Source organism: Oncorhynchus mykiss, chromosome 6 (genome assembly GCF_057628025.1).
Source record: "Oncorhynchus mykiss isolate SJ-2025 chromosome 6, ASM5762802v1, whole genome shotgun sequence".
In the NCBI taxonomy this organism is placed as follows: Eukaryota; Metazoa; Chordata; class Actinopteri; order Salmoniformes; family Salmonidae; genus Oncorhynchus; species Oncorhynchus mykiss.
In genome coordinates this window covers 82,731,786-82,745,696 of record NC_143027.1, presented here as the reverse complement: position 1 = coordinate 82,745,696, position 13,911 = coordinate 82,731,786, and the positions used below count along the sequence as shown (strand labels likewise).

Below are 13,911 nucleotides of genomic sequence, written 5' to 3'. Positions count from 1 at the left end.
CACCTCCACACTCTTAGAACGTTTAATTGTGTAGGAATGTCATGTGAAATCTCTAATAAGTGTAATGCACATTTCTTTTGTCATTGATAGGCTTTACACGTACCTGCCTATTCCACGTTCTTCTACGGATGCCCTCCATTTATTTATAACATACACTGATTATTCATTTATTCTCCATTCCTCTGCGCCACCACCTCCAGCACAGTAGGTGTCAGCATTCACCTCAAACGTTTGTTTGCGGACCACCATTATACCAAAGAAGAAGAAGAAGAAGAAGAAGAAGAAGAAGAAGAAGAAAAAAGAAGAACTCAGTGCAAACCAATAATGTATAACATCCTGGAATGCAATTCTATCTATTGGCCATTGAGAGCACACCCAGTAGGAGCAGTCCTCCACAGGAATGAATGGAATTCTACACTATTTCAATTAATTGTTTCAAGGACAAAATGACATGTATTTAAGTACTTATTTTGTAATGTTGGGGACAGTAACATTAGCTATCTCTAAAAAGTATACTTGTTTTACTTGTAATGTTTATATATTTTTTTGTCATGTTTTATTTGTATGTTTAGCTCACATATTAGTAATGTAAACGTATGCATTAAGGTGTATGTAATATAATGAATGTGGCAAAAACGAATGTAGACATTAATACATGCATATCTATAGCTTCCTAAATTTTTACAACGTTGGGGGAGTGCCAAGATGGAGGCACGGCGGCTTCAACACAGCGCCCCCTAAAAGTCATCTAGTTGTATACATAAATTATTGGTGCAAACTCATCCCAAACCCAGCGCATGCAGTCACATGAGAACGCGCCATGGCTTCAGTTACCTCAACCAGTCGCTCAACTCGCTCCTCCCGACGAAGCGGCGCCGGCCCGTCCAGCACCAGTCCAACGCGGCTCTCCCGAAGCCAGGAGAAAGAGGAGCTTAGCCACCTGAACGACCGCCTGGCCGCCTACATAGAGCGGGTCCGCCAGCTGGAGAATGACAAGTCCTCAATGCTGCTTCTCCTGGAGGAGAAAGAGGAGTCCACGACCCGGGAGACGGCCAACGTTCGGCGGCTGTACGAGACCGAGTTGGCCGACGCGAGGAAGAGCTTGGACGTGCTGGCTAACGACAGGGCCCGGCTGCAGATAGAGATGGGTCATCTTTCTGAAGAGCATAGCAACCTACAAGCCAGGTAACGTTAGATATAATAACCTACAAACCAATCTATGTTTGTACTGTGTATTCGCGCTGTTGTCATTGAGTGTTGAGATCCATAGTTTTTAAAAATAAAAATAGCATAAATTGTTAGTTTGCAATTAGGCCTAAATTGTTGCAGTAAAAAGTTTTATATTTTGGGATAGGGTACGAAAGTTGAACTAAGCTAATGATGCATTTCTAAGTTAAATTCTTCAAAAATCAATGTGTAGCCTTTATCATTAATTAAACAATCGCAAATTCTCAATTTAAATCATACTAATTAGGTGGGTGCTTATTTGTCCTATTTCACCCATGTATAACTGTGTATTATACACTTGTGAATTGTTAGTGTTTTGGCATATCCCAACTCCCCTTAGACACTCTTGGATTATGGGGTTCCCCATTTATGATCATATTGTTTGAATGATCTACAGATAGTAATGATTACCTTTTGAGGAAGAGACCTCAGATAGATTTGGTTTGTCATCTTTCCTAATAAGAAGCATGAGAATATCCTCCTGTTATTATTATCCTTCTGCTATCTCTTGTTTGAATAACCACAATATCATAATAGTAACCTAATATCATAATAGTAGCCTAATATCAATAGAACCATATGCCGTGTATTAACATCCACAATTAAAGTAACAATTGAATTATACCCAGAATAAAAAACGATCTCTAAAATCACTCCCTTCAGGAAGTGAAGCATATAAGCACTTGACTTCTGTCATCTCTATTCTATCCTAACAGGAACCATAGTAACCATCAGACTTCTGTCATCTCTATTCTATCCTAACAGGAACCATAGTAACCATCAGACTTCTGTCATCTCTATTCTATCCTAACAGGAACCATAGTAACCATCAGACTTCTGTCATCTCTATTCTATCCTAACAGGAACCATAGTAACCATCAGACTTCTGTCATCTCTATTCTATCCTAACAGGAATCATAGTAACCATCAGACTTCTGTCATTTCTATTCTATCCTAACAGGAACCATAGTAACCATCAGACTTCTGTCATCTCTATTCTATCCTAACAGGAACCATAGTAACCATCAGACTTCTGTCATCTCTATTCTATCCTAACAGGAACCATAGTAACCATCAGACTTCTGTCATCTCTATTCTATCCTAACAGGAACCATAGTAACCACCTGTCTTCTGTCATCTCTATTCTATCCTAACAGGAACCATAGTAACCATCAGACTTCTGTCATCTCTATTCTATCCTAACAGGAACCATAGTAACCATCAAGACTTCTGTCATCTCTATTCTATCCTAACAGGAACCATAGTAACCATCAGACTTCTGTCATCTCTATTCTATCCTAACAGGAACCATAGTAACCATCAGACTTCTGTCATCTCTATTCTATCCTAACAGGAACCATAGTAACCATCAGACTTCTGTCATCTCTATTCTATCCTAACAGGAATCATAGTAACCATCAGACTTCTGTCATCTCTATTCTATCCTAACAGGAACCATAGTAACCACCAGACTTCTGTCATCTCTATTCTATCCTAACAGGAACCATAGTAACCACCAGACTTCTGTCATCTCTATTCTATCCTAACAGGAACCATAGTAACCACCAGACTTCTGTCATCTCTATTCTATCCTAACAGGAACCATAGTAACCATCAGACTTCTGTCATCTCTATCTTACCCTACAAGTAACCATAGCAACCACCTGTCTTCTGTCATCTCTATTCTATCCTAACAGGAACCATAGTAACCATCAGACTTCTGTCATCTCTATTCTATCCTAACAGGAACCATAGTAACCACCAGACTTCTGTCATCTCTATTCTATCCTAACAGGAACCATAGTAACCATCAGACTTCTGTCATCTCTATCTTACCCTACAAGTAACCATAGCAACCACCTGTCTTCTGTCATCTCTATTCTATCCTAACAGGAACCATAGTAACCACCAGACTTCTGTCATCTCTATTCTATCCTAACAGGAACCATAGTAACCATCAGACTTCTGTCATCTCTATTCTATCCTAACAGGAACCATAGTAACCATCAGACTTCTGTCATCTCTATCTTACCCTACAAGTAACCATAGCAACCACCTGTCTTCTGTCATCTCTTTTCCTCCCACCAGGTGTTTGTGTAGTAATAATGGCAAAGAGTCGGAGCTAAGATTTAAAGGGCGACTGAACTCAGTGATTCCTTTTGTTTTTCTGTTGCTCATTGAAAGGCCTAGTGCAGTCAAATATGATTTTCCTGAGTTTTATATACATTTTCACACTGAGGTTGGACTAATACTGTGAATTTGTGAAAATGATAATGTACTTTTAGTGTAAAAGCTGTTTGAAAGACCACCTGAAATGTCGGCCTGTTTTGGTGGGATGAGGGTTTTGTCCGTGGTTACATCGCCATGCTGTGAATTAGTTAATAGACCAATCAGAAAGAGTTCCAAGCCTCTCTGCCAATAACAGATAGTTGTCAGTTTTCCCCTCCCCATTCAGACCACTCTGACAGTCCTAGCAAAATTCTTGCTTGAGAAATTACTCTTTGCTAAGAAGCTATTTTAAATATATATATAATATATATATATTTTTTTACTGTTTTCAAATAAAATGTTCACAGTAAGGTACTTAATTGTTACCCAGAAATGATTTGATATTGAGGTAAAAATGGCACCCGTGGACCTTTTAATTTTTCTTAAAAAAAAAAAAAAGATTTCAGTCTTGGGGGTGTGGTTTGATAACACACCCACATCGAACCACGCCCACAAGACTGAAATCTTTTTATTCTTAAAAGGTCCAAGGGAGCTGTTTTTCTCTGAAATATTTTCTCTCTTTTTCATTTGTCGCTTTTGACACACCGTAGCAACAACAGAGCCACTAGCTTACCACCTCCCCAAAATAGTCACAATTGATCTAAGATGAATCAAGAAATCTGTAATTAATTTTGACGTTTTTGCAGAGGACATTTTTGTTGTGCAATTTTACATCCTAGCTAGGTGTTTGGTGCAGTATTTCTCAAGTTCAAAAATGTGCATGACAACTAGCATTGCAATGCAGATGAATATCCCGTCTGCTGCTGCACACACGGAGCTGTTTATTTGGTATTTTATTAGGATCCCCATTTCACTGTTGCAAAAGCAGCAGCTACTCTTCCTGGGGTCCACACGAAACATGACATCATACAGAACATGAAGAAACAACAGCTGCACAGGACTGATTCGTTCCAACCTTAATCAGCAAGCTGACAAACAATTGTAAATAAAGCATAAGCTACACGCTGTTTATCAGCGCTCAAAATCACTAGCAGGCTAAGTTCCATCTGTGTTTGTCAATGAAGCTAGCTAGCAGGCACATTGAGCAGGAAAGCCACGTTAGATAAATCAGCCTATTTAATCACTGGTGGGTGTGACGTGTGTGCCTCGGTGCCGTTATGTTTTTTTTCAACTTTCTCTCTATTAGTATGCGTCTTTCTGGCACTGTTTCATAGTGAATCATGTAAAGCGGCAGGTAGACTAGTAACCAAAAGGTTGCAAGATCGAATCCCCGAGCTGACAAGGTATAAAAACACATTTTGTTCTGCCCCTGAACAAGGCAGTTAACCCACTGTTCCTAGGCCGTCATTGATAATAAGAATCTGTTCTTAACTGACTTGCCTAGTTAAATAAAGGAAAAATAAATAACAAAGCAAGTCATGGCAGGATACAAGGCTACCCTGGGGCGGCAGGGTAGCCTAGTGGTTAGAGCGTTGGACTAGTAACCGGAAGGTTGCAAGTTCAAACCCCCGAGCTGATTGACAAGTGGGAGTTGGGATACAAGATGCTCACTACTGGGTTCAGAATGTTGGAATATTGACAAGTGGCAGTTGGGATACAAGTGCACACATCATCTCCAGTCAATTCTCAGACTGCTTGACTTGGGCAAGAGGTCAACTGCTTGAGTTCCTGCACCTCAAATAGAATATTAGCTCCAAAGTATTATGGAGTTCCTGCACCTAAATATAAACAGTACCTGCACCTATAGGAGTAGGCTACCGGCACCTATTTCAGTCCAAGTCAACCACTAGGCAGACTATAGTGATCCCTATCAAACACCTCAGCAAGTGGCCACCTCATAAAGGGCTTCTGGGCCAAGTTTTCTTTCAACATAATAATGGTCAAGTTCATTTTGCTTGGCCCGGTGCCCCCAGGTAGGCAGAGTTTGCTCATTGGTTCTTAATGTGAAATCTCCACCCACCCGGGGCATCGGTCCCTGGCGCCATGCAAAACCAACTCCATCATTTGGCAATGTGGTGCAGGTCTCTAACTGTATGTGTTCTTCAGTATGATTAGACAGAGGGCAATCTACACAGCTGTTTCTCGGTGCATGACAATTCGCCATAGGCGCTACAATCCCTTTATAGTGGGCATGATCGAAATCAAAACCCAACCCCAAATAAGTCGTGACGAACTCGTTAGACAAATATCCCACTACTTTGTTTTGGAATAATACAGATTTTATGCCCAAAATTATCATACTTACACTTTTTTGTCAATTTTGACACTGGAATACATGTTTGACTAATGCCACATTTCAACCAGAGAAGTTGGTTCTTGCATTCATTTGCACTTTAACTTCAGTCATGTTCAGAACAGAACGCTAGGATGGATAGACAACAATGCAAAGTCACATACTCTAGGTGCAATACACATGAAGGCCACTAGATGGGGACCTAGTCCCACTAACAGGTAGTCCCTGTAACACCATAGTTGGCTAACCTGAATGTTGTAGTCATGAAAGGTTGCCAGTTCGTATCCTGAGCTGACTAAATGAAAAATTTGTCGATCTGCCCTTGAGCAAAGCACTTAACCCAAAATGCTCCTGTAAGTCACTCTGGATAAGAGCCTCTGCTAAATTACTCAAATTTAAATGTGATCTCTTTTTCCTCCCACTAGGAACAATGGAAGCCATATCTTCTCATCTCTTGTCATCTCTTCACTCCTTCCAGGAATCATACTAACCTCCTTGACCTCTCACTTCTTTCTATCACTTTTGCCTCCTTCCTGGAACCAGAGTAACCACCTGTCTTCTCTCTGCTCTCCTCCTTCCAGAAACCATAGTAACCACCTGTCTTCTCTCTGCCCTCGTCCTTCCAGAAACCATGGTAACCACCTGTCTTCTCTCATCTCTCCTCCTTCTAGGAACCATAGTAACCACCTGTCTTCTCTCTGCTCTCCTCCTTCCAGGAACCATGGTAACCACCTGTCTTCTCTCATCTATCCTCCTTCCAGGAACCATAGTAACCACCTGTCCTCTCTTTTTCATCCTACCAGGAACCAGAAGAAGGAAGCAGAGTGTAACATGGCCATGGGTCAGTGGAGGAACTTGGAGGCGGTCCTCAACTCTAAAGATGCAGAGCTGGCCAATCAACTGGCAGATAACAGAAGACAGGCGGATGACGTCACTGACCTACAGGCCCAGGTGGCCAATGTAAGGACTAGACTGCCATCTATAGGCCTTCTAGTGAGGTTAATTTAATGTTTTGTTTAAAGTTAAATACAATTAAACCAACACCACATACAGATGTTTTTGCAGCATTTTGACAGTGTTATGCATCAGGTTCTGTGTCGGCTGTGAACGCAGCTCTGAGAAGGAGTGGTTGACAACGCAAAAGGCATTAAACAGCATCAGACAAAAAAAAATTATATTCTGCCTAGAGATGCGCTGATTCAACCTTTTGATTCTCATGTTATATTTTTTTTTAAATCGTCTAAAGCTAACTAGTTTGGTTAGCCATAGGTTTAAGCTGGTACTAGTGTAGGGTGGCTTGCGAGCATCTACTGAGAAGACGCTTATGGGCTGTTATGTAATTTATGAGGGGAGTTGCTTCGTTTTGGCTAAATGTTAAGTCCTCGAATGCAAAAGGTGATCTCTTTGACTCCTTGTCTCAGTTGGAGTGTGCGCTGGCGGAGACTAAGACCCAGCTGAACTCTGAGATGTTGAGGAGGGTGGACCTGGAGAACCAGGTGCAGACGCTACGGGAACAGCTGGAGTTCCAGAGACACATTGGCGAACAGGTAACACACACACACACACACTTGAAACCAGACACACACACACACACTTGAAACCGGACACACACACACACACTTGAAACCGGACACACACACACTTGAAACTGGACACACACACACACACACACTTGAAACCGGACACACACACACACACTTGAAACCGGACACACACACTTGAAACCGGACACACACACACACACACACACACACACACACACACACTTGAAACCGGACACACACACTTGAAACCGGACACACACACACACACACACACTTGAAACCGGACACACACACACACGAAACTGGACGCACACACACACACACACTTGAAACCGGACGCACACACACACACACACACACACACACACACACACACACTTGAAACCGGACACACACACTTGAAACCGGACACACACACACACACACACACTTGAAACCGGACACACACACTTGAAACCGGACACACTTGAAACCGGACACACGCACACACACACACACACGAAACCGGACGCACACACACTTGAAACCGGACGCACACACACACACACGCTTGAAACCGGACACACACACACACTTGAAACCGGACACACACACACTTGAAACCGGACACACACACTGCAGTATCTGCTGCATAAGAAAGACCTCACATGTGGCCCACTATAACCACAGAAGCGACACAGAAGTCAGATTGATTGGTTGTTGAAGTGGGTAACTATTTACAAATACTAATAATAGTAAGATATCAAACTCAATGTTGTCTCTGCCTGTCTTTCTAGGAGGTGTGGGGTATCCACAGCATGCAGGAGGGAAGGGGTTAATGAAGTGGCTAGGGGTAGGAGGGTGAGAAGAAATGGTTAAGAGCTGGGGATTGAAATGGAATGTGGCCCATGTCGTTTCCTCCATGTTGAGTAGAAGGGGTGGTGGTGGGAGGAATAGGGTCTGGGAGAGGACTAGGGGTTAGAATGGAATGTGGCCCATGTCGTTTCGTCCATGTTGAGTAGAAGGGGTAGTGGTGGGGGGAATAGGGTCTGGGAGAGGACTAGGGGTTCGAATGGAATGTGACCCATGTCGTCTTCCTGCGGTAGACGTGTGTGTCTGTTCATGTCTGTGTGTGTGTGCGCACGCACGCGTGTGTGTGTGTAGGAGGTCAGGGAGATCCGGAGCAGACATGAGAGTCGCCTGGTGGAGGTGGATTCTGGGAGACAGAAAGAATTTGAGAGTAAGTTGGCCGAGGCCATGCAGCAGCTGCGGCAGGAGCACGACGGACAAATCCAGCAGTATAAAGAGGATCTGGAGAAGAATTTCAATGCCAAGGTACACTCTCTCTCACTCTCCCTCCCTCTCTGCCTCCCTGTCTCTTTTTCTCTTTTAAATATATACTTTCCCCTAGCCCCACCTCCCCTAACTGGAGTAAACTAATGGACAACAACAGCTAGGCTTCTACTTCCAGCGTATTGTTTTTGGGTTAAGTGCTTTGCTCAAGGGCAGATCGTTTTAGTCTCACCCAGCAATCCTCAACTCATCCCATCTATCTGAAGACCATTCAGTTTTGATTTCTATAAGCCATATGTTTTTCAACTATGCTGTGATGTTTAACAAAGTTCTGAACCTATGTACATTTTACAGACACAGTGTATTTTGGATTATGTTGAGGTTTGTGTGTATGTACAGTACCAGTCAAAAGTTTCTCTTTATTTGTACTATTTTCTACATTGTAGGATAATAGTGAAGACATCAACACTATGAAATAACACACATGGAGTTATGTAGAAACCAGAAAAGTGTTAAACAAATCAAAATATATTTGATATTTTTCAAAGTAGCCACCCTTTTGCTTGATGACAGATTTGCACACTCTTGGCATTCTCTCAACCAGCTTCACCTGGAATACTTTTCCAACAGTCTTGAAGGAGTTCCCACATACTGAGCACTTGTTGGCTACTTTTCCTTCACTCTGCAGTCCAACTCATCCCAAACCATCTCAATTTGATTGGGGAATTGTGGAGGCCAGGTCACCTGATGCAGCACACCATCTCTCCTTCTTGGTCAAATAGCTCTTACACAGTCTGGAGGTGTGTTGGGTCATTGTCCTGTTGAAAAACAAATGATAGTCCCACTGAGCGCAAACCAGATGGGATGGCATATCACTGCAGAATGCTGTAATAGCCATGCTGGTTAAGTGTGCCTTGAATTCTAAATAAATTGCAGTGTCACCACAAAAGCACCATCACACCTCCTCCTCCATGCTTTACGGTAGGAACCACACATGCAGAAATCATCAGCTCACCTACTCTGCGGCGGTTGGAACCCAAAATCTCAAATTTGGACTCCTCAGACCAAAGGACAGATTTCCACCGGTCTAATGTCCATTGCTCCTGTTTCTTGGCCCGAGCAAGTCTCTTCTTATTGTTGGTGTCCTTTAGTAGTGGTTTCTTTGCAGCAATTTGACCTTGAAGGCCTGATTCATGCAGTCTCCTCTGAACAGTTGATGTTGAGATGTGTCTGTTTCTTGAACTCTGTGAAGCATTGGACTGTAATTTGAGGCTGGTAACTCTAATGGACATCCTCTGCAGCAGAGGTATCTCTGGGTCTTCCATTCCTGTGGCGGTCCCCATGAAAGCCAGTTTCATCAAAGCGCTTGATGGCTCTTGCGACTGCACTTGAAGAAACTTTCAAAGTTCTTTCAATTTTCCTCATTGACTGATGTCTTAAAGTAATGATGGACATTTCTCTTTGGTTATTTGAGCTGTTCTTGCCATAATATGGTCTTACCAAATAGGTCTATCTTCTGTATACCAACCCTATCTTGTCACAACACAACTGATTGGCTCAAACGCATGAAGAAGGAAATAAATTCCACTTTTGAACTTTTAACAAGGCACACCTGTTAATTGAAATGCATTCCTGGTGACTACCTCATGAAGCTGGTCCTGAGTGGCGCAGCAGTCTAAAGCATTACATCGTTGTGCTAGAGGAATCACTACAGACCTGGGTTCGATCCCGGGCTGTATCACAACCAGCCGTAATCGGGAGACCCATAGGGCGGTGCACAATTGGCCCAGCGTTGTCTGGGTTAGGGAAGGGTCTGGCCGGGGGGCTTTACAAGTAGACTGTCATTGTTAATAAGAATTTGTTCTTAACTGACTTGCCTAGTTAAAAAAAAAAAAAGCTGGTTGAGAGAATGCCAAGAGTGTGCAAAGCTGTCATCAAGCCATCGGGTGGCTACTTTGAAGAATATCAAATACATTTTGATTTAACACTTTTCTTTGGTTACTAAATGCTTCCATATGTGTTTCATTATTTTGATGTCTTTACTGTTATTCTACAATGTAGAAAACAGTCAAAAATAAAGAAAAACCCTTGAATGAATAGGTGTCCAAACTTTTGACTGGCACTGTGTGTGTTGCTGGTGTATAACTGTTTGTGTTTCTCTCAGAGAGAGCTGTGTGTCAGGGAGTCGCTGTGTGTGTGTTGCTGGTGTATAACTGTGTGTTTCTCTCAGAGAGAGCTGTGTGTCAGGGAGTCGCTGTGTGTGTCGTGCACACTGTTAGAGCAGGAGTGCATGATGACGGAAGGGAAAAGAGGAGTGAGAAAGGTGCCAGTGCAGATTAGGGAGAGCTTTGTCCAGCTGATCAAGGTATTCTCACCGGTCCAGCCCGTGTTCGGTAGAAGTGTCCTCATATTGTAGCCAATAGCAAACACTTGAGGTACACCTTATTTGGCTTGCTCTGTAAAATGGAACCAACCGACTTGTCCCAAAAGTGCAAACCCAGTCCACCATATGTACTGGTCAAATCAAGTTCACCTCAAGTATTCAACATGTATGCAGTTGACTCTGGTATGTTAGGTACCTCCACTCATATGATGAAGTTATTTAGAAACAATGCTGTAAATCCAAATGTTTTTTTTCTTCTTTTTTCTTCAAATTTGTGGCTTATGGTAAACATATAATGTAGCTCAGTCTCATGTCAAAACATATGACATTAACACATTGCTTTTCCTTTGGTGTGTATGTAACATGGGTGTGTGTTTTGACAGCTGGAGAACGCCCATCAGACGGCGCTGAAGAGTAGTGACTTTGCCTCGTCCACCAGAGAGGAGCTGTCTGCCACCAAGCTCCGCATCGAGACCCTCTCCTCACAACTCAATCACTTCCAAAAACAGGTACTTGCTGTATGTGTGTAGGGCTAAGGTTACCCATAGATGCTGATCTTGGGTCAGTTTTGCATTTCCCCCACTATGGTTATGCTTAAGATTGGGGAAGTGAAGCTGATCCTAGATCTGTAGCTAGGGAACACTTCACCCCGGCGGTGTGTCTGAGTGACATTCCAGAAACCGGTACCTACCAGGCTGCTGCTAGGGCTTTATTATAGTATAGGAACATTTGACTGGTTTCAGACTGAAAAACAACAGACTAGAGATCACTATGTACAGTCGTGGCCAAAAGTTTTGAGAATGACACAAATATTAATTTTCACAAAATCTGCTGCCTCAGTTTGTATGACGGCAATTTGCGTATACTCCAGAATGTTATGAAGAGTGATCAGATGAATTGCAAAGTCCCGCATTGCCATGCAAATGAACTGAATCCCCCAAAAACATTTCCACTGCATTTCAGCCCTGCCACAAAAGGACCAGCTAACATCATGTCAGTGATTCTCTCGTTAACACAGGTGTGAGTGTTGACGAGGACAAGGTTGGAGATCACTCTGTCATGCTGATTGACTTTGAATAACAGACTGGAAGCTTCAAAATGAGGGTGGTGCTTGGAATCATTATTCTTCCTCTGTCAACCATGGTTACCTGCAAGGAAACACGTGTCGTCATCATTGCTTTGCACAAAAAGGGCTTCACATGCAAGGATATTGCTGCCAGTAAGATTGCACCTAAATTGACCATTTATCGGATCTTCAAGAACTTCAAGGAGAGCGGTTGAATTGTTGTGAAGAAGGCTTCAGGGCACCTAAGAAAGTCCTCAAGCACCAGGACCGTCTCCTAAAGTTGATTCAGTTGCGGGATCGGGGCACCACCAGTACAGAGCTTGAATGGCAGCAGGCAGGTGTGAGTGCATCTGCACGCACAGTGAGGCGAATACTTGGAGGATGGCCTGGTGTCAAGAAGGGCAGCAAAGAAGCCACTTCTCTCCAGGAAAAACATCAGGGACAGACTGATATTCTGCAAAAGGTACAGGGATTGGACTGCTGAGGACTGGGGTAAAGTCATTTTCTCTGATGAATCCCCATTCCGATTATTTGGGGCATCCGTAAAAAAGCTTGTCCGGAGAAGACAAGGTGAGCGCTACCATCAGTCCTGTGTCATGCCAACAGTAAAGCATCCTGAGACCGTTCATGTGTGGGGTTGCTTCTCAGCCAAGGGAGTTGGCTCACTCACAATTTTGCCGAAGAACACAGGCATGAATAAAGATTGCTACCAACACATCCTCCGAGAGAAACTTCTCCCAACCATCCAGGAACAGTTTGGTGACGAACAATGCCTTTTCCAGCATGAAGGAGCACCTTGCCATAAGGCAAAAGTGATAACTAAGTGGCTCGGGGAACAAACATCGATATTTTGGGTCCATGGCCAGGAAACTGCCCAGACATTAATCCCATTGAAAACTTGTGGTCAATCCTCAAGAGGCGGGTGGACAAACAAAAACCCATACATTCTGACAAACTCCAGGCATTGATTATGCAAGAATGGGCTGCCAACAGTCAGGATGTTGCCCACAAGTTAATTGACAGCATGCCAGGGCTGATTGCAGAGGTCTTGAAAGAGAAGGGTCAACACTGCAAATATTGACTCTTTGCATCAACTTAATGTAATTGTCAATAAAAGCCTTTGACCCTTCTGAAATATAATTACAAGCATTTCATTATTCCATAGTAACATCTGACAGAAATATCTAAAGACACTGAAGCAGCAAACTTTGTAAATTAATAATGGTGTCGTTCTTTAAACTTTTGGCCATGATTGTATGTTGACTGGTGTCAGGGAGTCTGAAAGTTGTCTGTGTGGATGACTTTCTCACAACCCTCACTGTCTCCTCCCCTCAGAACGGGGCCTTAGAGGGGCGTGTGCGGGAGCTGGAGAGGACCCTGGACCGGGAGCGCGAGGTGTGGCAGCAGCGACTGAGCCACAAGGACGAGGAGATGTCGGCCATGCGGGCCCAGATGCAGAGCCAGCTGGAGGACTACGAGCAGCTGCTGGATGTCAAGCTGGCCCTGGACATGGAGATCAACGCCTACCGCAAGATGCTGGAGGGAGAGGAGCAGAGGTACGTACACCTCAGACCTGGTTTAAATACGTTTTGAAATGGTGAATTCTAGTAAATCAACTCTGAGTAAAGCAAATCTATTCTGAATTATTCAAATCTTTGGGGCAACCTTAATTTCAACCCAGGTCTGGCACACACACACACAAGGTCCTTTCACCAAACATAAAAAACTAAGAGGACCAAGACACTCTTCATGTAATTAGTTAATTTGAATTTGAAGAGGAAGTGGTTACAGAATAGTCATTGGTGGACACATGGTAAACGGTATTTCCATTTTATTAATTTAGCAGAGCTCTTATCCAGAGTGACTTACAGTAGTGAGTGCTTACATTTTCATATTTGTTCATACTGGTCCTCTGTGGGAATCGAACCCACAACCCTGGTGTTGCATGTGCCATGCG

At 43.2% G+C, this 13,911-nt stretch overlaps 1 protein-coding gene across 2 annotated transcripts in view; it reads left to right on the top strand.

The window, feature by feature from the left end:
• Positions 1-699: 699 nt before the first annotated feature.
• The window catches only part of LOC110506862 (lamin-B3), a 19,270-nt gene continuing 6,058 nt past the window's right edge, over positions 700-13,911 (top strand). For both annotated transcript variants that reach the window (XM_090239127.1, XM_090239128.1), the window contains exons 1-6: positions 700-1,185; positions 6,493-6,649; positions 7,111-7,236; positions 8,377-8,547; positions 11,272-11,397; positions 13,290-13,510. In XM_090239127.1, coding sequence (XP_090095253.1) covers positions 821-1,185; positions 6,493-6,649; positions 7,111-7,236; positions 8,377-8,547; positions 11,272-11,397; positions 13,290-13,510 — 1,166 coding nt within the window. In that variant the 5' untranslated portion in view covers positions 700-820. The remainder of the gene's footprint in view (positions 1,186-6,492; positions 6,650-7,110; positions 7,237-8,376; positions 8,548-11,271; positions 11,398-13,289; positions 13,511-13,911) is intronic.